Source organism: Saccopteryx leptura, chromosome 1 (assembly GCF_036850995.1).
Source record: "Saccopteryx leptura isolate mSacLep1 chromosome 1, mSacLep1_pri_phased_curated, whole genome shotgun sequence".
Taxonomy (NCBI): Eukaryota; Metazoa; Chordata; class Mammalia; order Chiroptera; family Emballonuridae; genus Saccopteryx; species Saccopteryx leptura.
In genome coordinates this window covers 244,126,635-244,152,033 of record NC_089503.1, presented here as the reverse complement: position 1 = coordinate 244,152,033, position 25,399 = coordinate 244,126,635, and the positions used below count along the sequence as shown (strand labels likewise).

At 51.8% G+C, this 25,399-nt stretch overlaps 1 protein-coding gene across 2 annotated transcripts in view; it reads left to right on the top strand.

The window, feature by feature from the left end:
* Positions 1–207: 207 nt before the first annotated feature.
* The window catches only part of SBNO2 (strawberry notch homolog 2), a 64,173-nt gene continuing 38,981 nt past the window's right edge, over positions 208–25,399 (top strand). The window contains exons 1-3 of one of the 2 annotated variants that reach the window (XM_066342024.1): positions 208–424; positions 16,640–16,831; positions 24,927–24,997. In XM_066342024.1, coding sequence (XP_066198121.1) covers positions 16,712–16,831; positions 24,927–24,997 — 191 coding nt within the window. In that variant the 5' untranslated portion in view covers positions 208–424; positions 16,640–16,711. The remainder of the gene's footprint in view (positions 425–16,639; positions 16,832–24,926; positions 24,998–25,399) is intronic. The other variant, XM_066342031.1, reaches the window with a different exon arrangement.

The following is a 25,399-nucleotide window of genomic DNA, read 5'->3' as shown; positions in this document are numbered from 1 at the left end:
GGAAGTCTCTGAGGAGTGGGCTTTAGAGGCAAGATCTGGGTTGTACAAGAACCCCAGTGGTTTAAGGTCGGGGTGAGAGTGCATCAGGGGAGGGCACAGCCCGTGCAAACGCCTGGAGGTCAGAGTGGTTGGTTCTATACTCAGGTTGTAGAGAAGGAAACTGAGACTCCCAAAGATAAGCTACGTGCCAGGGTCTCATCAGTAGGTGGCGGGGTTAGAATTCAAATCCAGAGCCCAGAAGTCCCAGCCCCTCACCCGGCTCAAGAGCCAAGGTCGGCACCACGCCCACGGTCCGCCCACCAGAGGCCCCGCCCCGCGGCATGGCCGGAAGTGCGCGAGGTCCCCAAGATGGCGCCTGAAACCCGGAAGTGAGTGCCGCCGCGGCGTTCTCAGAGAAACGGAGGCGGCCGGACCCGGGTACGAGGTGAGGCGCGGCCGGCCAGACCCCCGCCCTGACTCCGCCACCCTAGCTCGGTCGAAGCCTCGCTCCCTAGCCCGCGTGGGCCCGGGCATGCCGGGCCGGGTTTCCGGGATTCCAGGGCCGCGGGCGGGGGGAGCGCGGCTGCTTGTCCCCGCCCTTCCTGGCGACCCCCGACCATGCGCTGCTCTGTGACCCCTGTCCGACGCGCCTCCGTAGCGAGCTCCTACCCAGCTCATCGGTGATTCCCTGATCTCTTCCTTTTTGGTGACCCCCTACCCCGCACTTCTTGCTGACCCTGAACTTTACTTCTTTGGCGACCCTTGACTTCGCATTTATCGGCGAACATTGTGATACCCCACCTTCTGACCTTCTGACCGCTCCTCCGCGATTCCGTGACCCCTTCCTCCTTGTGACCCTCAACCTCCGTGACCTAGCCCCTCTCTTTCTGGGGGGCCCTTGAGCTCTCCCATCTTGGTGACTACTGACCCCAGACTCCTTGGGGTTTCCTTCACGTTTTTCCTCAGTGTCCCTCTCCCGAGGACCCCTCCTTTTCTGGCTCCTGTCCCCAGCGCTCCAAGAAGGGCAGACACCCTTGGCTTTGGGATAGGGCCTTCTTTGCTAGTATCAGTTGACCTGGCAGAGCTTGATGAGGTGGGAGTGTCACCCAGAACTGGCAGTGAAACCTGGCAGCCAAGGAGAGACAGGGGTGGGTGGGTGGGTGGGGGTGCAGAGATGTCCCCCACCCCAGAGATGAGCAGAGGAGCAGTTTGTGTGGGTGGATGGGGAAAGTAAGGCTGCCAGGCAGGTCCTGCCTATCAGAGCTTCTTTCCAGCAGCCCAGAACTCCAGAACAGGAGGCTGGTGGGGCCTGCAGAGACTGGGCGTGGGCAGCGAGGCAGCAGCCAGGGAAGCGGTGGGTGGGTGTCTGTCTCTCTGCATAACATTATTAAGCTTCTACAAAGGGAAAAAGAACTGAGTAGAGGTGTGTCTGGGGCAATCCCTGCTTCTGTTTCCTGGAATATGCCTTAAACCCACCTGCTCTGATGTCCTGCTGGTCCACCCCCCCACCCCACCCCTCACCCCCACTAGGTTTAGTGCCCTCTGTTTGCACTTAGTACAGGAGAGTGCTGGAAGCTGGCTGTGATAAAACTTGCTGGCACTTTGGTAGGGGGTAGTTTCAGGGTGTGAAAAGAGAGCTGGTGTTGGACTGAGTTTAGTTGGGAACCTGCCTACCTGCTGCAGGGCAGGATGAGTCTGTCTTGTAGGTGCTTCGGAAAGGTTCAAGGAAAAAAGGGCTAGAGCCCTGGGGTCTTCAGACGCTGGAGGAAAGAAAGGCTGCCTAACATAGGCATTGAAACACCAGAGATGGGTCAGAGGCTGGTCTCAGTCAATAGATGTGAAGCTGGCCCTTCCTTCCAACCTGGGTAGTCCAGGGCTGAAACTGACCCTGCAGTGATTTTTCTCTGCCTTGAGCACTGAGTGTCTGGTTGCTGGGAGGCAGTATGTCCTGTGGACCCCCTGAGCAGAGGAATGGTGCTTTCTTTGAGCCTGAGACTGACCTGGGGCCCCATTGGCCAGCCCATGTGTGTCCTTTTTTCCAAGCACCCTGGATTTTCCCAGGGGAGGTCCCAGAAGTGGGTGATGGCTGCTCAGGGCTATCTGCTTGGGGCCACTGTCACCTTAGTGTCATCTACCTCAAGTCCTTGTGGAGAACACTGAGTGTGAAGTCTGGGCTGCTGGGTGGGTTGGCCGGGGAAGGGCAGGAGAGGGGAGGGGCCCAGAGTCCCCTACGGTGGGAGAGACACAGGCAGGTGGCCTAAGGAGCTCCCTGAGTGCAAGACACTGTCTGCAAGGACAAAGCAGTGCCAGGACCTAGGGGAAGGTGCTCTGGGGTTTCAGAAGGCATGAGGGCGCTTTTGTTTAGTTCTTGAATTTCTGCGGAGATATCTGTTCACACCTCCTTCTAGTGTGTGTGTGTAGACATCTGTGCTCTGGCAGAGGGGTGGGGGAGCCCTGGGGTCAGATGAGTGACTTTCCAGGGGAGGCAATTGGTTTTGAAGTTGATGCTGGTGAGGCTGGCCACAGGTGGGCAGGGAGAGGTTGGGGCAGCCCAGGGTTATAGTTCTCCAGCTGTGTGACCTTGGGCCAGTCACTGGCCCCACCTGGAGGGAACTGCAACCAGACCCCTAAAGTCCACACTCTTGTCCCCCACCAGGGTGTGACCAATCTGGGCGGGCCCAGCTCAGTTCTAGCAAAGTCTCCGATGCCCATCCTGTCCGGCTGGCCGGAAACGCTGACCCAGCACAGGGCTCTGGCCATGTGAGTGAGCTTGCTCAGGAATAAAGAGGCAACTGTGTCCAGTCACCAGAGGCTGCCTCCCCCCCTACGATGGCCTCTGCTTGATGAAATCTTTACTGCTAGCATGGCGGGGGTCACAATTTCAGAGTGTAAACAAAGCACAAGGCTGACACTGCTAAATGCAGAGGCAGCTTCCTATGGTGCCAACACAGTCCCAGGGTCTGCATGTGTGTCTGTGCATAAGTGTACAAGTGAAGGTTTTGTTTGAAGATGTGTGTGGTACATGCATGTACACACGAGTACATGTGAACCTATGTGCATGTTGTGCGTGAGCATGTGTGTTGTGTTCATGAGTGCATGTATGTCTACGACTGTCTGTTGTGTTATATATATGTAAGTGGGCTTTCATGTGTGTGAGTGCATGTGAATTACATGTGTACATTTGAGAGGGTACATGACCATGTATGTCATGTGTGAGTATGCATGCATGTGTTGTGTGTGTGCAGTTTGTAGTAGACAGGCTTGGCACATCTCCAGCCTCTTTTTTCTCGGCACAGAGTAGTGTGGTCAAACTGCAGGGAAACTGGGCATGGCAGGCCACTGGGTGTAGCCAGAGAATGTGGTCATCCAGACCTAGTCTAGGCCTGGCATGGGTACTGCTTGACCCCATCTTCCCCTTCTGCCTGTGCTCAGGTGTGACTTCAAGTGTTGGTGTCCCTGGGGCTCCTCTCTCCTGAGTGGAATCCCCAGTGCCTGTCCTTTGGGACTACCCTCTTCCTCCTGCCACTGGCAAGTCAGTCCCACAAGAGTGGCCTGAGAAGGGCTGAGACGGAAAGCAAACTTCTTTTATTGTCCTGCTGATGGTGACAACTGCCCTGAGGTCTCCTGCTTCTCTTGCTGGGAGGTTTGGCTGCCCTGCTGGCAGGCAGGTAACTCAGGTGAAGGCTTGACCTGTCCTCCCTCCCTCCCTCCCTCCCTCCCTCCCTCCCTCCCTTCCTCCCTTCCTCCCTTCCTTCTTTCCTTCCTTCCTTCCTTCCTTCCTTCCTTCCTTCCTTCCTTCCTTCCTTCATTTTAGTGAAGAAAAGGAAAAGAGAGAGAGACAGAGAAACATTGACTTGTTTTACTTATTTATGCGTTCATTGGTTGTTGTTTTTTTTTATTATTTTTTTTAGAGAGAGAGACAGACAGGGACAGACAGGCAGGAAGGAAGAGATGGGAAGCATCAAATCTTCATTGTGGCCCCTTAGTTGTTCAGTGATTGTTTTCTCATATGTGCCTTGACTGAGGGGCTTCAGCTAAGCCAGTGATCCCTTGCTCAAGCCAGTGACCATGAGGTCTTGTCTGTGACCCCACACTCAAGCCATTGACCCTGCACTCAAGCCAGCAACCTCGAGGTTTCAAGTTTGGGTCCTCTGCATCCCAGACTGACGCTCTATCCATTGTGCCACCACCTGGTCAGGCCATTGGTTGATTTTTTTACGTGCCCTGACTGGGAATCAAACCACAACCTTGGTGTATCAGGATGACACTCTAACCATCTGAGATACCTGCCATCTGAGGTACCAACTGAGTTACCTGGCAAGGGGATGAACTGTGGTTTTTGCTGCTGGGGCTCCATCATCTGTCCTGGGACTACCAGAACCACTGGGGTAGCAGAGGCAAGACCTTTTACTAATGTTCTAAAATCTGGATGAACCTTCGGAATGATGCTCAGTGAGAAGCCAGACACAAAAGATCATACAATGAGTGATCTCATTTAAGTGACTATTCAGAGTAGGCAAATCCACATAGACAGGAAGTAGGTTCATGGTTGTCAGGGACTAGGAAAAGGATGGGGTAACTGTGGATGGGGATGAGGCTTCTTTTTTGGGGTGATGGAATGTTCTGAAACTAGATAGTGATGCTGGCCTGACCTGTGGTGGTGCAGTGGATAAGGTGTCGACCTGGAAGGCTGAGGTTGCCAGTTCAAGACCCTGGGCTTGCCCAGTCAAGGCATATATGAGAAGCAACTGCCAGTTGGTGCTTCCTGTTCCTTCCTCTTCTCTGCCTTTCTCTCTCTAAAATCAATAAATAAAATCTTTAAAAAACACATAAAAAAAAGATAATGATGTTGGTTGTACAACCCTGTGAATGTACTAGAAACCACTGAGGTATGCACTGTAATGGGTGAAGTGATGTGAATTGTGTCACAATTCCCGCATGTGAATTGTGTCTTCTTTAAACAAAGTGTTAAAAAATGAAAAGCAGGGCCTGTTATCACCCCTCCAATGCCCACATGCTGTGGCCACGGGGTGGGTGGGCTCTGGGAGTGGTCTGAGTGACTCCTCACTGCCAGCTCACATGTGGGCACTGGGTGGTTTGTCAGGCATCTTCCCTCGGCCCCATGGAGAGGGCAGAGGAGGTGTCATCTCCCATTTTGTAGAATGTTAGGGTTAGGGTTAAGCCCCCGCTCTGCCCCTGACCAGTGCATCCTATAAGAGGTGCTCCTAGGGGATCTGGTCTCCTGGTGCAGGGTCTCCTTGGTTGGAACATGAGTGGATGGAGATCTAGGGGTAGGGGGTCCTGAGAGCAGCTCCTTTTTGAAGCTGACTTGGTGTGAAGCGGTGGTCTGGGGGCTGGCACTTCCCTGGCCTCCTGTAGGTTTTCCTGGTTGACTGGAACTTCCCCTCCCCACTGAGGTCAGGTGAAAGCAGGGAGGATAGTAAACTCAGAGTCATGCCGAGTGCTCACCCAAATTCACCCATTTATATGTAACTCTTCCTGGGTTAGTTTGTGGGGGGTTCCCTCCTCCTGTGCTGACCACAGTGCATAAAGAGTGTTCCCAGGATGGACGACAGGAGACACAGCCCAGAGAAGCCAAGGAGGCTGTTAAGAAAAGGCCCACTTGCAAAAAAAAAAAAAAGAAAAGGCCCACTTGCAATCTCTGATGTTTCTGAAGTCTCTTCTGAGCCTGTCACCTGCAGCAGGAACCTCTCCAGGCTATGTACTAGACATAGGGTTCCCTTGACTTCCAGAACATGCTCAGGCAATAACCTCCAGCCATGTTGCACCCTTCTCAATTGTCATGTAGAGCAGGCCCCCAGAGTCCCGTCATATTGGTCTCCATCCCCTTAGGGTAAATCTCAAATGAAACTGAAAGAGGCCTCGATTCTTTTGCTCCCAGGTTCTGGAAGCAATGCGTCCAAGCCTAGAAAGCTGTCACCCATTTCCTGGGAGTCCACTCCAAGGTTGAAAGGTTGCTGACACAGGAAGTTGGGATAGCGGGAAGAAGGAGGGGTCCAGCTGGGGTCCCAAGGGGCAGTAAATTTTTATGGCCCTGACTCACCTGCAGTCTCTGCAGCAGAGATAGCCCACAGACGGCAGGAGTGTCCTCTCTCACTCGTGACCTGCAGCCCATGGCTCTGGGTCTGGGATAGTAAGAAGACTCCTTCTTCTGCACATGAGGTAAACCAAGGAAAGGCTCACACCTGGGGAGTGGGACAGTACAGGTGTCAGGAGGGGAAGTTGCGCTCAGAACCCCTCATGACCTTGTTTTTTTTCTGTGGCCAGGTCTGTATGGCCAGACCTCTCAGCAGGGCTTGCTGCAGGGTCCAGAGTGGTCTTGGTGGTTTGGGGGTATAGTTCTACCCTAGAAGCTGTGAAGTGGGGGTATAAAGTCCATTCTCACCCCCAGCTGGCCCAGGGTGAGTCTGAGCTTGGTGCTAGTGACTCAGGGCATGGGAACCTCTCTTGATGTCACCAGTGAATACGTGAGCTGGCCTGGCCAGTGGCATTTTGGGAGGTTTTTCATCAGATTCTGGCCCTTGGGAACTTGGCCCACTGCTTTAGGGGGACTCAGGGTGAATGAGACCCTAGGTGTATGTGGGAGCTGTCAGGGACAGCTGGGGGGTGCTAAATGTTAACGAGCTGAGCAGCTTTGCTCTCAGCACCATGAGAATCTGGAGGAAGGTGCCCCAGAGAGAGGGTTGGGCTTTGCTACTCCAGAGATCTATGGGGAGCATGGCTTGCATCCCCATAGCCTGTCACTGACTGGGGCTGGGGGCCTTGCTGCCTAGTAGTCCATTCACCAGCTGTTACTATCTCAGTAACAGCCCCAGACCCATCCCTGTCCTGGTTCCAGGACCTGTGGACATGTCACCTCATGTGGTAGAGGGGTTTTGCAGATGGGATTAAGTTGAGAATCCTGAGATGGTAGTGATCATGGATTCCCAGGAGGCCTAGTGTCATCACAGGTTCCTTGTAAGAACTTTTTCTACTTGAGGCTGAAGGGAAGTGAGATACTAGAAGTTTGAGGAGACATGCATGTTACTGCTAGCTGTGAAGATGGGCAGAACATGACGGGAACACGGGCAGGCGGCCTCTAGAAGTCAAGATCCAGTCCTGCCAGCAGTTGTATGAGCTCAGAAATAGCTTCTCCTGGCTGCCCAGGTGACGGCGCAGTGGATAGAGCATCGGACTGGGACACAGAGGACCCAGCTTCAAAACCCTGAGGTCGGCCCTGGCCGGTTGGCTCAGTGGTAGAGCGTCGGCCTGGCGTGCAGGAGTCCCGGCTTCGATTCCCAGCCAGGGCACACAGGAGAAGCACCCATCTGCTTCTCCACCCCTCCCCCTCTCCTTCCTCTCTGTCTCTCTCTTCCCCTCCCGCAGCCCAGCCTAGGCTCCATTGGAGCAAAGTTGGCCCGGGCACTGGGGATGGCTCTGTGGCCTCTGACTCAGGTGCTAGAATGGCTCTGGTTGCAGCAGAGCGACGCCCCAGATGGGCAGAGCATCGCCCCCTGGTGGGCATGCTGGGTGGATCCCGGTCGGGCGCATGCGGGAGTCTGTCTGACTGCCTCCCCGTTTCCAACTTCAGAAAAATACAAACAAACAAAAACCCTGAGGTCACTGGCTTGAGCAAGGGGTCACTCAGTCTGTTGTAGCTTCCTGGTCAAGGCACATATGAGAAAGCAATCAATGAACAACTAAGGTGCTCCAACAAAGAATTGATGCTTCTCACCTCTCCCTTCTGTCTGTCCCTATCTGTCCCTCTCTCTGTGTCTCTCTCTCTGTCTCTGTCACACATACACATACACACAAAATAAAAAAAGAAAAAGAAATAGCTTCTCCCCAGAGGGCGCAGTGTACGGGTGGTTTGGGAGCTCCAAGGCCAAGGTGGTGGGCTGGCCTGAATTTTCAGCCCACAGAACTGTGGGAGGGCCCACTATGCCATTTTAAGCTGCCAAGTTTGTGGTCATTTGTCAAAGCAGGAGAAATGGGTCTAGGTTCTGTTGGCAGGTCTTGGTGTTCTTGCTACTATGATTTGGAGGTCTGCTTATTTCCCAGAGTGGGCACAGGGTCTAGCCCAGCCCAAAGCAAGGAAGGGCCTTCCCTTCCTGCAGGACATTGATGCCCTTCAGGCTGGGGCAAAGGGCCTGCATGATGTTCTTGGCACCATGCTGGATAGAAGGAGCCTGAGGAGGATGCTGACTGCTTAGGCCACTGACCTAGGACTGTGTGACCTGGTTGTGGGCAGCACCAGCTGCTTTCCTGCTTGGGGCTCTCTGACGGGTTGGTTTGGGAGATCTGCCACACGTCAAATAGGGAGAGTAACAAGTACCAGGAGGGACGATCCAGCCCTCACATGGAAACCAGAGAGATTGCACAAGTTGGTGTCAAAAGATCAGGAAATTAGGAGGATTTGGTTCAACATTCGCTCAGGGAAAGAAGACCTAGGAGTCAGAGAAAAACATAAGCTTAGTGTGTCTAAAGCTTTTTAAAGACCACAAATAAGCACAAGACCTGAGCAGGCACTTTCCAGAAGAGGACACCCACATAGAAGATGCTCGGCCTTCTGAAGGCTGTATAACTTTGTGTGTTCTTATTATATTTTTTAAGTTTTCATTTATTGATTTTAGAGAGAGGAGAGAGAGAGAAAGGGAGGGGGTGAGCAGGAAGCATCAACTCATAGTTCCTTCTTGTATACGGCTTGACTGGACAAGCCCAGGATTTTGAACTGACTACATCAGTGTTCCAGGTCGACACTTTAGCCACTGTGCCACCACAGGTGAGGCAGATCTGCATTTGTGTGTTTTTTGGGTTTGTTTGTTTTTTTTAGTTTTTATTTATTCATTTTTAGAGAGAGAGAGAGAGAGAGAGAGAGAGAATGGGGTGAGAAACAGGAAGCATTTAATCTCATATGTGCCCTGACCAGGCAAGACCAGGGTTTTTTGTTTGTTTGTTTGTTTTTGGTTGTTGTTTTTTTTACAGAGACAGAGAGAGAGTTAGAGAAAGTGACAGACAGGAATGGAGAGAGATGAGAAGCATCAGTCATCAGTTTTTCGTTGCCACACCTTAGTTGTTCATTGATTGCTTTCTCATATGTGCCTTGACCGCGGGCCTTCAGCAGACCGAGTAACCCCTTGCTCAAGCCAGAGACCTTGGGTCTAAGCTGGTGAGCTTTTGCTTGAACCAGATGAGCCTGTGCTCAAGCTGGCGACCTCAGGGTCTCAAACCTGGTTCCTCTGCATCCCAGTCCGACGCTCTATCCACTGCGCACCGCCTGGTCAGGCAAGCCCAGGGGTTTTTTTGGGTTTTTTTTGTTTTTGTTTTTGTATTTTTCTGAAGTTGGAAATGGGGAGGCAGTCAGACAGACTCCCTCATGCATCCGACCGGGATCCACCCGGCATGCCCACCAGGGGGCGGTGCTCTGCCCATCTGGGGCGTCGCTCTGCTGCAACCAGAGCCATTCTAGCGCCTGAGGCAGAGGCCACAGAGCCATCCTCAGTGCCCGGGCCAACTTTGCTCCAGTGGAGCCTCGGCTGCAGGAGGGGAAGAGAGAGACAGAGAGGAAGGAGAGGGGGAGGGGTGGAGAAGCAGATGGGTGCTTCTCCTGTGTGCCCTGGCCCGGAATCAAACCCGGGACTCCTGCACACCAGGCCGACGCTCTATCACTGAGCCAACCGGCCAGTGCCTGTTTTTCCATTTATTTATACAGTCATTGGTTGATTCTTGTATGTGCCCTGACCAGGGATTGAACCTGGAACCGTGGCATATCAGGTCAACACTCTAACCAACCGACCTGTCTGGCCACGGCCTGCAGACCATCTTTTACCACATTGAGTGCAGAACTGGAAGTTTGACCCTTGGCCACCTACACTCTCAGATGGGGCTTCCAAGTGGCCTACCCCATCCTTATCTCAGATGATTGAGCTCCCAATTCATGCCCCACATGGGGCCCTGCCATGTTTGGCATCTCTGGGCTGCTGATTTCCAGATACTTCTTGGGGGCTTTGTAGAAATTTGAGGTTACATGTTTGGTGCCAGCCTGGCCCTGGTCTCCAGGCATCACAGGGATTCAGGCTGAGGGTCAGGGTGGCTCCAGCTGGGGTTTGCCTCCTGCTCCTGTCCAAGTATCTTGGCACAGCTGTACTGACTATACATTAGAAGCTGAAACTGAGAGATTTGTGTTCTCCCAGTTCTGGAAACCAGAAGTCCAATCAAGGTGAAGCAGGGTCAGGCTCACACTGAAGGCCATAGTAGAGGGCCTTTCCTGCCTCTTCCAGCTTCTGAGTGCTCTAGGCATCCCTTGGCTTGTGGCCACATCACTCCAGTCTTCACCTCTGTCTTCACATGGCTTTTCTCCCATTTGTATGTGTCCAGATCTGGGGAGGAGGACAAGATAACAGTTTGTATTAGGCCCACTCTGATTCAGCATGACCCCATTCTAACTATTTCATCTACAAAGACCCAATTTCCTAATGAGGACCCATTCACAGGTTCCCAGTGGATGTAAAGTTTGGGGGGTCACTGGTCACTTTAGCATACCTTCTCTATTCTCCTATATTCCCCTGAACCACTTTTCTTCCCAAATTCCCAGTTCCCCATTGTCCTCAGCTGGCATCCATCCCCCTGTTGGCACTTGGGCCTGGGGATCTCACCCTGGCCCTGTGTTCCCCCTTTGCTGTCTTGTCCCCATGCATCCCACCTGAGTACCCCCTGGCCTCATTGGTCAGTAGGAGAGCAATAGGTTACCAAGGCTTTTGGAAAGAAGAGAGCCAGAGCTGCCATGTCCCTCAAGACCCTGCCCTCACAACTTTCTTTTATCCTTGGATCTAGTTCCACCCATGGAGGTGGCTGTCCAGGGGCAAGTGCCCCCTTGGGTGCCCTTCAAGAACTGAGCTGTGCCCCTAAGCCCAGGCAGGACCTTAGTGTAGAGCTGGTGCCCCCAAGATAGGCTGCTGGGTCTTACCCATACTGAGCTCCGTTGGCTTGACTTCTCTGCCCGCAGCTGCCCGTCTCTGCCCAGCATTTCGTTTTAGGAACAGAGCAACCTCTCCAGGATATACGTACTCCTTTCCCTTCCTAAGTCTCTCACTAGAGACTGACTCTAGACTGGCCCTGACCTGTGAGGTGAGGAAGGGCTGCCCATATCCGGCTCTGTGGACTTTTCAGACAGCCCTCCTTCCCAGACCATCTTGGTCAGCCAAGTCAGGCCCAGCTAAGCCTCATGTCAGGGCTTCTGCCCTAATAGCTGAGCCTCATGAAGCCCTAGCCAGCCCCGTTCCACCCCTGTCTGGACTCCAGGGCCCTTCACCTGGAGACAGAGAGAGATGGCTAGAATAGCTGCTGTCCTGTACCCTGTGGGAGGCCAGCAGATCCCTGCTGCCCACTGATGCCACGCCAAGGTGACAGCTTTGTTCTAGCTTTGAAGGATGTGAAGAGGTAATGAGCCCGCAGGGTCCAGATGAGGGTCCAGGCAGCCAGCTCAGAGTGTTTGGGGGCCAAGCTAGCAGAGAGCTCAGTGTGGGGTGAGACCTGTGACCTGTCCTGGGGGTAAAGCTGTACCAAACCTTTCACCTCCAATGGTCCTGTCCAGGCCACTAATTCCTTGATCTTTGTCTTCTGTGATGACTTATTTGAAAACCTGATCTCAAAAGGAAATCTTGTGAACATAAACCATAATGGTGACTGTAGGCCCCTATTTGCTAGGAGCACCCACTCTTCTTTCGTCATGAGACTCACTCTAAAAATACTCACTGGGCCCACTGCACACCCATCTGACTCTGACCTTTGTGCCCAAGATCCTGCACTGTGCCTCGGGTATACCCCATCTGGCACATGACATGTTCACACTCTGGAGCTCAGGGGCTGGGGCAGGGTCCAGAGCTTAGGACTGAAGGGCAGTCAGCAGAGGCCAGAATGTGAGGGGATGGTACAGGTTGTGTTTGGGGGACAGAGAGCAAGAAGCCTGAGGCCGTGGAGGCACCAGGGCACCTGGCTGTTAGAGGAAGGGGGCACCATAAGGGTGGCCTCTGCAGGAGTGAGGATGGTAGTGAGCATAGTGTCCCTCCCTTCTTCCCAGCCTTCTGTCCCACACACCCTGGCACCCACTAACCCACTTCCTGTCTCTGTGGGTTTCCCTGTTCTAGACATTTCGCATAAATGGAATCACAGACTGTGTAGCCTTTTGTGTCTGGCTTCTCACTGACCATCATGTGTTTAAGGTTCATCCATGTTGTTGTGAGTAACAGTGTTTTACTTCTTTTCATGGCTGAGTAATATTCTAGTACAGCGAATTTTTTCATCTCATGGCACACATAAAATTAATTACTAAAATTCTGTGGCATACCAAAAAATAAATTTTTGTCAATCTGACAAAATGGGTATACTTTTGATTCATTCACACTGGACGGTTAGTGTTGTGTTGGCTGTTGTCATTTTTTTTGACAATTTAAGAAAAAAGAGATCAATACCTTTGAATAAATAGTCAGGTTTTGCATGTTTTAAAAATTCTTGGCCCTGGCCAGTTAGCTCAGTCATTTAAGAGCATCTTACTGAAACAACAAGGTAGGTTGCAGGTTCAGTCCCTGGTCAGGACACACACAGGAAGCCCCTAATGAGTGCACAACTGAGTGGAGCAATGGATGAGTGCTTCTCTGCCTTCCTCTCTCTGTCTCTGAAAATTAAAAAGATATTAAGCCCTGGCTGGATAGCTCAGTTGGAGCATCATCGCAGAGCATGGAAGTGGCTGGTTTGATTCCCTGGTCAAGGCACATACAAGAGCAGCTCCATGTTCCCATCTCTCTTTCCTGTCTTTCTCAAAAATAAATAGATAAATAAATAAATAAATGAAATTCTTGCGGCATACTAGTGTGCCATGAAAATTGCTGTTCTAATGCTGTCCTTCCCAGGAGCACACCCATGCCTTTTTCCTTCTCAGGCATGCATCTCCTAAACTCAAAGGGTCCCCATGAGACTTGCAACCAGGGAAGCAGCGGGCAGTGGCAGCTTGTCCCAGGTTCACCCCGCGAACCTGTCTTCAAGGCCCTCTTTCCTCTGATTTTTCAGTGAGCCAAAGCAGCCCTGCCTAGACTCAATTTTTCCTATAACATTTCTAGAGAGCCAAAGTAACCGTACCTGTTCTTTCTCCTGTTGCTTCATATATCGTAAGTCCCTCCTTGTTTCACTGTCCTCAGCTTTAATAAACATACTCCCAAAATAAAATTAAAAAAAGGAGAAAGAAAAAGAAAATTGCTTTTTTTTTTTAATTTTTTTTTTTTTTTACAATTTATTTATTTTACACTTTATTCATCTTTTTAGAGAGAGGAGACACAGAGAGAGAAAGAGACAGAGAGAGGAAAGAGATAGAAAGAACAGAGGGAGGAGCAGGAAGCATCAACTCCCATATGTGCCTTGACCAGGCAAGCCTGGGGTTTTGAACTGGCGACCTCAGTGTTCCAGGTCGACGCTTTTACCCACTGCGCCACCACAGGTCAGGCGAAAATTGCTTTTTTTAGTGTGTGGATGGGCATGTTTGTTCATTCATTAGCTGGTGGACCCTTTAGTTGTTTCCGCTTTTTGGCTGTTTTAATTATGCTGCTGTGGACATCAGGTACAGGTTTTATGTGGACACGAGTCTTCCTTTTTCTTTTTTTTTTTTTTTTTTTTTTTTTTAAATATGGACTGAGTTGAAGCTCGTATCTTTTTTTTATTTTTTGATCTGTTTGTTTTTTTTTACAAGTATTTTTTTTTTTTAATTTTTTTAATTCATTTTTAGAGAGGAGAGAGAGGGAGAGAGACAGAGAGACAGAGAGAAAGAAGGGGGAGGAGCTGGAAGCATCAACTCCCATATGTGCCTTGACCAGGCAAGCCCAGGGTTTTGAACCGGCGACCTCAGCATTTCCAGGTCGACGCTTTATCCACTGCGCCACTACAGGTCAAGAGTCTTCCTTTTTCCTAGGTGAACACCTAGGAGCAGAATTACTAGATCTGTAGCAACTGTATTTAATGGTTTGGGAAACTGTTGACGTCCAAGCAGACATACTACTTCATACTCCCATCTACTGTGATCCGTGGGCCCTAACCCTGGCTTCCAAGGCACAGCCTCTCCTCCTCCCGCATGTCTTCACAGAGAGGATGCACATGCTCCACAGTCTTAGCTTCCTCAACCTCAGCCCTCTGGGTTTTAGCTTCCAGAGGAATCTGCAGCCCTCCGCGGTGGTAGACAAACCACTTTCTCTAAAGGAATGTGATGGCTGGCCTGCAGGTAAAGACAAAATACCTAACTGGGCCTTCTGGGGCTGCCACTCAGAACATGCTCCATAGGGGGTTTGTGGACATGGCCAGGCCAACTGTGGTTCCTGGGACAGGGGCTTCTGGGGCTCTGGAGGGGGCAGGAGGGGCTGTGCAGGCCAGAGGGACATGGACGAGGGTTGAGTGTGGGGATGGACCTGCTGGTGGGGGTACTCTGGGCACAGTGTACCCCAAGGATAGCTCAGGATTCTGCCCCATGCCTGTTCACAGGCTCTGGATGGTGCTTTCCAAAAAAGCAGCCAGGCTCTGTAGCCTCAGATCCTAGAAGTACCCTGTGTGGGACAGGGTCAGCTTGCTTATTTATTTATTTTGTGACAGAGAGACAGAGAGAGGGAGAGATAGGGACAGACAGTAAGGGAGAGAGACGAGAAGCATCAATTCTTTATTGAGGCACCTTAGTTGTTCATTGATGGCTTTCTCATATGTGCCTTGACTGGGAAGGGGGGGACTACAGCAGACTGAGTGACCCTTTGCTCAAGCCAGCGACCTTGTGCTCAAGCTGGTGAGCCTTGCTCAAACCAGATGAGCCTGTGCTCAAGCCAGCAACCTTGGGGTTTTGAACCTGTGTCCTCTACATCCCAGTTTGATGCTCTATCCACTGAGCCACTGCCTGGTCAGGCAAGGTCGGCTTTATTTAGGATGTAGCTGCCGCAAGGGGGAGTTGTGGTGGGGAGGGTCTCAGGCAGGGGAACACATTCTGTTCTGAGCATTTGCTACAGAGAAGGGATGAGAGTGAGCCTGCAGTCAGCTCCATGAGCTTTCCTCATTGCATAGAGGTGGTTTGCATCTGCCTTCTGTCCCAGGTGCTGGGAGTAGACCTTCCTCAAGGGGTGTTCCTGAATTGAGGCACTTCCTGGGACCTCAGTGAAGGTAGCAGTCTGCTAAAGGCTTGAGGAGCCTTGTCCACAAAGCCCTGACCAAACTCATTCTCCAGATAAACAAATAAACAAATGGAGGCTCTAGGAGCTAAGGTGCCATGAGCTGTTTAATTATCTAACCATTCAAATCTTTGACCTGTCTGCCTGATCCCAAAATTTTTATAAGGACCAGCCAAGACCACAGTAGCTTTGTGCTCATCGTGGTTGACCCCAGGGTCTCCACTTGCAGCTTCTAGGCCTTCTCATCAGGTCTGTCCTGCTGGAACCTATGGGGTGCATTTAGGAGGTGACCAGCATTTCCAAGAGTCCAGGCCTTTGTGGGGGCGTGGGAAGGGTTGTCCCATCATCAGGCATAAGCTTGAAGGCCTGAGCAGACAGGCGGAGGCTGGAGCTGGGCCATAGGATGAGGGGTGCACGGCCAGCAGGGCTCAGAGTGAAGGCCCCCCCCCATTACCCCGCAGGATTGCACAAGCAGCTCTTGCGACTGTGATTACTGGAAGTCCTGAGGATTTCTTCACTCAGGGCTTGGCTGGGAGTGGTGGCTGCCTCCCCTTCCTGCCTCCCTGGGTGATTAAAGTTCTGGCGTGGCCTCCTCCTGGAGGAGCGTGCTGGCAAACCTGGGGTCCCTGTTTAGTGAGGATGGGGCCCAAGATGAGGGTGCTCAGTCACAGGGCACAGGGTAGATTAAAATCATGGGGGGTTGGAGTCACCCTGTGGCTTTTCCTGGCCAGTTACGCTGGTCCTGGAGAATGAGGACATTCTCAGTGGGAACGCTGTGTGTCTTTACCCCAAACCAGGTCTAGGGACTCTTCCTGGTTCAGATTGGCCCTGACTCCCCCAGATACCTCTCCTGGCTGCAGAGGGGCAGGGCTGGCCTGTGGCCTGGGTGGGCGCCCTCAACTCAGAGGTGTTGGACAATTGGACTCTGCCTCCTAGCCAGATGTACCAGTCACAAAGCCAGGTGCCCAGGGGATGCTCCTCACACCGAGGATCCCATAGCTCATGGCTCCTTTGGGGCCACATTATTTGTTACTCAGTGGACCAGGTGGCCTGAGACACTGCTGTAACCAGCAGGGAGGGAATGAGGCGGGGTCGGCAGCCCTCCTGAAGGTCCAGAACCAATGTCCCCAGGAGGGGCCCAGGGCAGTAGGGGGGGCCTCCTGTGGATTTGGAGCATGGAGGCCAAGTGAGGGTTGTATCCCCAGAATAGCTGCTGGGGAAAGGGTGTTTGGGAGCTTCAGCTCACATTCCCCCCTCCCCCATTGAAGTGGGGCAGTCAGGGTGTGTGGCTGGTATGGTGAATGGACCATGGGGTCCTATTGCTGAGGCAGAGCCTGAGAGGGAACCTTGACCCACTCCCTCTGTGTTCACCTGGCCTACCTGTCCCATGCCTACTGTCCTTTGTCCTCAGGGATCTGGGGGAAATCTTTGCCTATTAGGGTCAGAGGGTGACCAGTCTTGTCTCTCCCTAGGTCATGATGCCTCCACCTCGGAGCAAGAAGCCCAGATAGACGCCCCTGTGGCCCCAGTCAAGGTGTTGCCTGATGCTGTCAGTGGGGCCCGCCATGGATGGGGAGTTCCCACAGCATGAGGCCCCACCAGCTGGCAGTGTCCTGTACAGCCCACGCCCCCTGCCGAGCCCACTGTGCGGGTCCAGTGTCCAGGTAAGTCTTCCCGCACCCCCCACCCCTGGGTCAGCCTTGGAGTGGGATGCTGCCCACGAGGGAATCCTAGCTGCCACCAATTTTTTTAACCACGAGCCACTAGGTTTACTTTTTTACAAAGGTCATGACTGGCACTTGGGGAGCCACTTGGGGCCTGGCTGCTGCCTTCACCTGCAGGACTGGGACCCCTGCAGTGGGTCATGGCTGTTTATTTTTCTTCAATATTTTTTCTTTGTAATTTAACAGACTTTTTTTTTTTTTAGAGAGAGGGAAAGAGAGAGAGAGGAAGGAAGATGAGAAGCATCAACTTGTAGTTGCAGCACTTTAGTTTGTTGATTACTTCTCATAGGTGCCCTGACTAGGGGGGAGGGGGCTCCAGCTGAACCAGTGACCCCAGGCTCAAGCCAGTTGTCTTTGGGCTCAAGCCAGCGACCATGGGGTCATGTTGATGATTCCATGCTCAAGCCGGCAACCCCAAGCTCAAGCTGGTCACCTCAGGGTTTTAAACATAGGTCCTCTGCATCCCAGGCCGACACTCTATCCACTGCACCACCGCCTGGTCAGGCAAGAGACTCATTTCTTTTTCTTTTTTTTTTTACAGAGACAAAGAGAGAGTTAGAGAGAGGGATAGAGAGGGACAGACAGACAGGAACAGAGAGAGATGAGATGCATCAATCATCAGTGTTTTTTTTGTTTTTTTTTTAATCCAAATTTTTTTTTTTAATTTATTTATTTTATTTATTCATTTTTAGAGAGGAGAGAGAGAGACAGAGAGGGAGAGAGAGACAGAGAGAGAGATAGGGGGAGGAGCTGGAAGCATCAACTCCCATATGTGCCTTGACCAGGCAAGCCCAGGGTTTCGAACCAGCGACCTTAGCATTTCCAGGTCGTCACTTTATCCACTGCACCACCACAGGTCAGGCAATCATCAGTTTTTTGTTGCAGCTCCTTAGTTGCTCATTGATTGCTTTCTCATATGTGCCTTGACCGTGGGCCTTCAGCAGACCAACTAACCCCTTGCTCAAGCCAGCGACCTTGGGTCCAAGCTGGTGAGCTTTTTTTTTTGCTCAAACCAGATGAGCTCTCACTCAAGCTGGCGACCTCGGGGTCTCAAACCTGGGTCTTCCGCATCCCAGTCCGATGCTCTATCTACTGTGCCACTGCCTGGTCAGGCTAGACTTATTTCTTTCTTTTTTTTTTTCCTTTTTTTTTCTGAAGCTGGAAACGGGGAGAGACAGTCAGACAGACTCCCGCATGCGCCTGACCGGGATCCACCCGGCACACCCACCATGGGGCGATGCTCTGCCCCTCCAGGGCCTCGCTTTGCCGCGACCAGAGCCACTCTAGCCCCTGGGGCAGAGGCCAAGGAGCCATCCCCAGCGCCCGGGCCATCCTTGCTCCAATGGAGCCTTGGCTGCGGGAGGGTAAGAGAGAGACAGAGAGGAAGGGGGGGGTGGAGAAGCAAATGGGCGATTCTCCTATGTGCCCTGGCCGGGACTCGAACCCAGGTCCCCCACACGCCAGGCCGACGCTCTACAGCTGAGCCAACCGGCCAGGGCCTAGACTTATTTCTTAAGTGGTTTTAGATTTATAGGAAAATTATACAGAAAGTTCCCACATTCCCTGTTTCAGTGTTGGTTAATGAGTGAGCTATGTTGTTACAACAGAGGAGCCAATACTGATTGATGCATTATTATTCCACAGTGGACATCAGAATTCTCTTTTGGTATTGAACACCAAATGTATAATGACATGTATCTACTGTTACAGTGTCTGCAGAGTAGTGTCACTGTCCTGAAACCCTCTGTGCTCTGCCTGTATGTCCCTCTCCTACCCTGGCACCTTTTCCTTGTCTCCACAGATTTGCCTTTTTCAGAATGTCCTAGAGTTGGGATCATACAGTATGCAGGCTTTTCAGATTGACTTCCTTCACTCAGTAATATGCCTTTAAGGTTCCCCCATGTCTTTTCATGACACGATAGCTAATTCCTTTTTTTTTCTTTTTTCTTTGTTTTTTTTTTTTTTTTATTTTGACAGAGAGGGACAGACTGACAGGAAGGGAGAGAGATGAGAAACATCAATTCTTCGTGCGACACCTTAGTTCATTGATTGCTTTCTCATATGTGCCTTGACGGGGGGGTGGGGGACCTACAGCAGAATGACCCCTTGCTCAAACCAGCGACCTTGGGCTTCAAGCCAGCGACCTTTGGGCTCCAGCCAGAAACTATGGGTTCATGTCTATGATCCCATGCTCAAGATATGATCCCATGCTCAAGCTGGTAACCTCTGAGTTTCAAACCTGGGTCCTCTGTGTCCCAGTCTGACACTATGCACTGTGCCACTGCCTGGTCAGGCTCAGTAGCTAATTCTTTTTTGTGTGTGACAGAAAGACAAGTAGGGACAGACAGGAAGGAAGATAGATGAGAAACGTCAATTCTTCTTTGTGGCACCATAGTTGTTCATCGATTGCTTTCTCATATGTGCTTTGATTGGGGGGGGGGGTGGCTACAGCAGACTGAGTGAACCCTTGCTTGAGCCAGCAACCTTGAGCTCAAGCTGGCAAGCCTTGCTTAAACCAGATGATCCCGCTCTCAAGCTGGCGACCTCGGGGTTTCGAACCTGGGTCTCCTGTGTCCCAGTCTGATGCTCTATCCACTGTGCCACGGCCTGGTCAGGCAGTAGCTAATTCTTTTCAGTGCAGAGTGACATCCTGTAGTCTGGATGGACCACAGTTTATCCATCACTTTCTAAGGGCATTTTGGTTGCTCCCAGGTTGTTTTTTTGTTTTGTTTTGTTTTTTATATTTAATTTAACATTTTTTATTTATTTATTTATTTTTTGTATTTTTCTGAAGTTGGAAACAGGGAGGCAGTCAGACAGACTCCCGCATGTGCCCAACCAGGATCCACCCGGCATGCCCACCAGGGGGCGATGCTCTGCCCATCTGGGGCGTTGCTCTGTTGGGACCAGAGCCACTCTAGCGCCTGAGGCAGAGGCCATGAGCCATCCCCAGCGCCCGGGCCATCTTTGCTCCAATGGAGCCTTGGCTGCGGGAGGGGAAGAGAGAGACAGAGGAAGGAGAGGGGGAGGGGTGGAGAAGCAGATGGGCGCTTCTCCTGTGTGCCCTGGCCGGTAATCGAACCCGGGACTCCTGCACGCCAGGCCGACGCTCTACCACTGAGCCAACCAGCCAGGGCCTGCTCCCAGGTTTTGACAACTGAAATAAGTATCCTAAGTAACAAAACTACCACGGGTGTAGGCCGGACTCTAATGTCACAGAGCCACAAGCAGCCCCAGGAAGAGAAGGGTCCAGAATTCTCCAGTGGGTCAGACATAGTACCTCCTTTCCTAGGTGAAAGTGGAGCTCTTCTTCCATTGTAGGAAGAAAAACTATGGTGGGGAGACTGGAGCTTCTGGGGGCTGGGAGAAGAACAGGTGAGATGCTTGATGCTGAGAACAGGCTAGGAATCAGCAGGAATGGGTAAAAGGCTGGGTGCTCAGGATTAAGAAGAGCTAGGAAATGGGCTACAGGTCAGGCAGATCTCAGGTTCCTGGGAACCATCAGGAGGCACTAGGCTCATAACTGGAGCATCAGAAAGAGCTGGGAGGACTTGGAACCCAAATTCCCTCCACGCCCATCTATGCCCATATGGTGTCCTAACATGGCAGAACACGGAATGTGAACTTAGAATTGGTCTTGAACACTGGGCAGGCAGTGAGTCAGCACTGATTTGAGATACTGCCTGTAGCTCAAGCCTGGCTGAGATCCAGCAGGGCCTTCAGCAGGGTCCAGGCTCCACCATGAGCTGGTCCAGCCTCCTCTCTCCTTTCTTTTGAAGCTCTCCGACTTCCACTCAAGTTGTCACAGCTGATACCTTCCTGTTGCACCTCTGTCGCCTTCACTGTCCCTCTGTGCCATCCCGTGAGTGGCAACGTGTTTGTTCCTGGGGTTCCATTGTACCTGTTTCTCAAGCTCAAAGCACGAACTTGCCATTGTTATAACACAGGATTCTTCCTTCTCAGCATCTCATAATTTGCTTAAATATTTCTATAGTGTTGGGCCTTTGGGGTGGTTCCAATTTTCTGCTGCTATAAATAGCACTTCATGTTTACTTCCCCCTATGGATTCCCCTACTCACCCCCCACCCCTTTCTGGAATACAATTCCTAGGTCAGAATGTGCATTGAGTGGGTAGCCTAGGACAGAAATGTGTGTTCCTGCTACATCCCTTTTGTGGTGACCCAGGAAGCCAGTTGAGGGCCAGGATGTAAGCTGTACCTGAACAGCTTATGAGGACCTGACAGGCTCAGAAACTGGGATGTTGGGCAGTGATAAGGATCTTGGTGCAAAGAAAGTTCTGGTTGAGCCGCGGCTTTGGCTCTAGGCACTTCTCTGGGCAGTCACAGCCTGGCTGACCAAGGCTTGGCCGCCCTTCCCCAGGCTGTGCACTCAGGCTGTTCCCCTTGGGCCACTGATTGTAGGAGTTGCCTCTCAGGCCATAGCAGGTCTGACCAGGGGCTACCAGCAGACTCTTTAACCCCTGCAGCCTGTGCAGACTGTGGCTTTGTGCGGGGTCGATGTGGGCAACATGCTCCTTATTTTTGCCTCCTAGGTGGGCAGAACCAGGCTCAGGAAGAAGAACCAGAGTGGACCGGGTCGGAGATGGAGCTGGCCTTAGGAGTTTCAGTGTCGCTAAAGTGGCCAGATTTAGCAAATGAAAACATAGCCATCCAGTGAAATTTAAGTTTCACATAAACACATAAGTTTTTGCTATGTGTGTCCCATCAATACCAACACTAAAGATTACTTGTTGCTTATTAGAAATTCCAATTTTCCTGACCAGGTGGTAGCACAGTGGATAGAGTGTCAACCTTGGATATAGAGAACCCAGGTTCAAAACCCCGAGGTCGCCAGCTTGAGCACGGGCTCATCGGCTTGAGCATTGGCTCACCAGCTTGAGTGCGGGGTTGCCAGCTTGAGCATGGGATCATAGACATGAACCCCATGGTCACTGGCTTGAGACTAAAGTCACTGGCTTGAAGCCCAAGGTCACTGACTTGAGCAAGGGGTCACTGGCTCAGTTGGAGGCCCCCCGCCCACCCATCAAGGCACATATGAGAAAGCAACCAATGAACAACTAAAGTGCCACAACTATGAGTTGATGTTTTTCATTTCTTTTCCTTCTTGTCTGTTTGTGTCTGTCTCTCTCTCACTTAAAAAACAAACAAACAAAAAACCCGATTTCACTAGATGTCCGGTATTTTATCTGCCTTTCTAGAAGGCGTTCATCTTTCTAATCAGCTTATAGGTGGCCTGGGCAACTGGGGCTGATGATGACCCAGGTCCTGTCCCTCCCCAGGAAAGGGCTAGCCTTTGTCTCCATGTGGAGAATCCCCAGGCAGGCTGTGAATGGCTGGCTGGAGTCAGGTACCTATTTCTGGACCAATCACATCCCAAGGGTCGGCCCTCTGAAGGTGAAGCTACCGCTTCTAGCTGCACTGGAAAATCCCTAGGAAGGCTCTGAGTGGCTGACTTTGTAGTGCCACCTCTGTCGGGCAGGACTGTGGTGTTCTTTTTTTTTTGACAGAGAGTCAGAGAGAGGAACAGCTAGGAACAGACAGGAAGGGAGAGAGATGAGAAGCATCAGTTGTGGCGCCTTAATTGTTCATTGATTGCTTTCTCATATGTGCCTTGACCAGGGGTGGGGGGGGTCTACAGCAGAGCGAGTGACACCTTGCTCAAGGCAGCAACCTTGGGGTCAAGCTAGTGACCCCATGCTCAAGCTGGTGAGCCTATTCAGGCCGGATGAGCCCGTGCTCAAGCTGGTGAACTCAGAGTTTTGAACCTGGGCTTTCCACATACCAGTCCGATGCTCTATCCACTGCACCACCGCCTGGTCAGGCTGGGGAGTTCTTGGCTAACAGCCTTACTAGACCTGGGTCTTGGGGGAGGAGGTTGGGGTTACTGAGTAGACTAAGCCAGGAATGTTCCCTACCATCCTGCCTCCCCAGCTGAAGCCTGAGATCCTCAAGGACCTATGGGTTTCCTGGCCTAGGAGCTCTACCAGGGCTCCCCCAGCTCTGATCTAGGTGTAGGTGGAGAAGGTCAGGCAAGTGAACAACTTCTTGGTCCTCCCCATTCCAGACACCCACAGCTTGCAGGCCAGCTGTGCCCCTTGTGGGCCCACAGTGTAGGCACCCACATCCTAGACTGGCCTCGTCCAGGCACTATCCATATGTCCCAAGACCATTTATGCTAATTCACCTAAGGAAGGTAAGCACAATCTGAAATGGAATGTTCCGAAAGTGCCTGTGACCTTAGGAAGTTCACATCCTTCTGGAGCTGTATTTCTCTTCTCAAATAGGGGCCACAGAGGGCATGTGACTCTTGTAAGAGTGTTTGCGCCGTTGGCCTTCATGCTGGGGAGAAGCCCTGTGCTGCTTTTTCACCCAATTCTGGTTTTGTTTTGCTTTTTAATGAAGAAAAATTTTTTTCCATTGATTTGAGAGAGAGAAAAACAGAGAGAGTAGCGTCAATTCATTGTTTTACTTAGTTTTGTTTTAGTTAGTTGTTCCATTTAGTTTTGTACTTATTGATTGCTTCTTTTTTGTGCCCTGACCAGAGGTTGAACCTGTGACCTCTCGCGCACTGGGTTGATGCTTTATTCACCTGACCAGGGCCTTCTCCAATTCTTTATTTTGTAGCCTTTGCAAAATCTGAGAATGGGCAGGACTCCTGGGGTCTCTTTCAGGTGATAATGTTTCGAGGTGTTTCTCTTCCCTTCCTGTGTCAATTCTCTGGGATCCTCTGGACACTGTTAGGCCTCTTTAGAGGTCAGGGGTAGAGTACAGTGATGGGAATTCACGGCTGGCTTCTCCTCTTGGCATAGAGGGGCACAGGAAAATGGCACCATGGTGGTTTCAGCCATCTGGGCTGGTTCTAGGCCAAATCTGGGTTAGGCTCTCAGAGAAAGAAGACATGGCAGCCTGAGGAGGTACATACAGCTGCGTTACTGAGCACCAGGACCTGGGTGGGCCAGTAAGTGGGAGTCTGCTAGCTGCTGGGCTCCTGACTCAGACTTGCCATCCATCTGGGTCAGCTGAAAGAAGCAGAGATCATGACCCCAGCCAGTAGTCCTTTCCGCAGAGGGCAACGTCCCTGATGGGGCCCTATGTAGGCTTTATTGCTAGTGGGGCTGTTGCTTGTTTTAGGGAAAAGGACTTCCTGCCAAATTGACCCATGTGTAAAGGTGGGACATGTCATTCCCATTGTACAGAGGGACTAGAGTGTTCACGGTCCCATAACCCCAAGCTGGTCCTGTCAGATCCCAGTGCAAGGCCCCTTATGTCCCCCACTGACCTCAGGCTTACCCTTCCAGCTACCCACTGGTATTCCCCGAAGCAAGTTCCTTGGGATCCCTGCCCTTGCTGTGTTCTTGGGCTTCAGTTAGCTGATGTTGGTAGCCCCCTTGGCCCATGGGGGTTCTGAGAAGGGTGACCTTCCAACCTGCCTAGGAAGGGTTGAGCAATGAGGGCCCTGCTAGGGCAGGGGCCAATTCATGGTGCTGGTTGGAGCCCCTTGCCCTGGCCTTGGACCCTACCCCTCTGAGAAGTCCCCTCTCTCTCTGGGAAGTTCGCACATCTCCCTAATGGGGCCTAGCCCTGTAGGGACTTGCACCGTCTTGCTTGGCGTCTGGTCTTATAGTAGGGTCCTGCGCTACCAGCTCATGGGTCCTTGTGAAATGCAGGTTTCTGGACCCCAAGTCTGGGTGTCAGAACCTGAGGTAGCGGGCAGTCTTGGCTCCTCAGGCCTCTGGGATTCTGGGACAATACCCACCCATCCCCACCTGGTCCAGCACATTTATTGATTAATACTTTCCTCTTTACTGCAACCCTCAGTGGGTTTTCCCATGCATGTGGAGTAACTAAGGCACATAGCAGTTAAGTGACTCTCAAGTGGCCCAGTTAGGAGCCAGGGTTGGGGCTTGTTACCATGACCTCAGAGCGCTTGGCTCTAGGTCAGCCTCGTAAGTAGAGCAGAGTCCCTCTTCTCTTATCCTCTTTGGTCCCTTTCTGACGTGCTCGCTCTGTTGCAGAGTGCTGTGTTGCATTACCCGTGGTGGAACACCTTCCCGCCTGCGCCATATCCAGCCTTCAGTGAAAGCCAGTAAGTTCCACAGCCCGGGTTCAAGACAGCCCCACCATGTCCTATGGCCACACTGCCCATGGGGGTTTCATCTGCTTTCCTGTTCTACAGTCACAAATTAAAACTAGAACTCACAGCCAGGGGGCTTTAACCTTCTGCCAAGTGGGTTGTGGGCCTGGCCTTGACTGTTAAGAGACATTTGAGATCAACCAGCTATGATCTGTTTTAGTGAGAACCCACCAGGAAAAAGGACAGAAGTAGTAGTGACAAAAGTCAGGGAGAGCTCTACTCTGTGGGGGAATGACAACAGATGGAGGGGGTGGAAGGAACCAGGAGGGCATCTTCCTATAGAGGGCAATAGGAGCTGGGTTTTATAGGGTAAATAGGAGTTTACAGGGGAGCTTACCTGGAACCAGGCCAAAT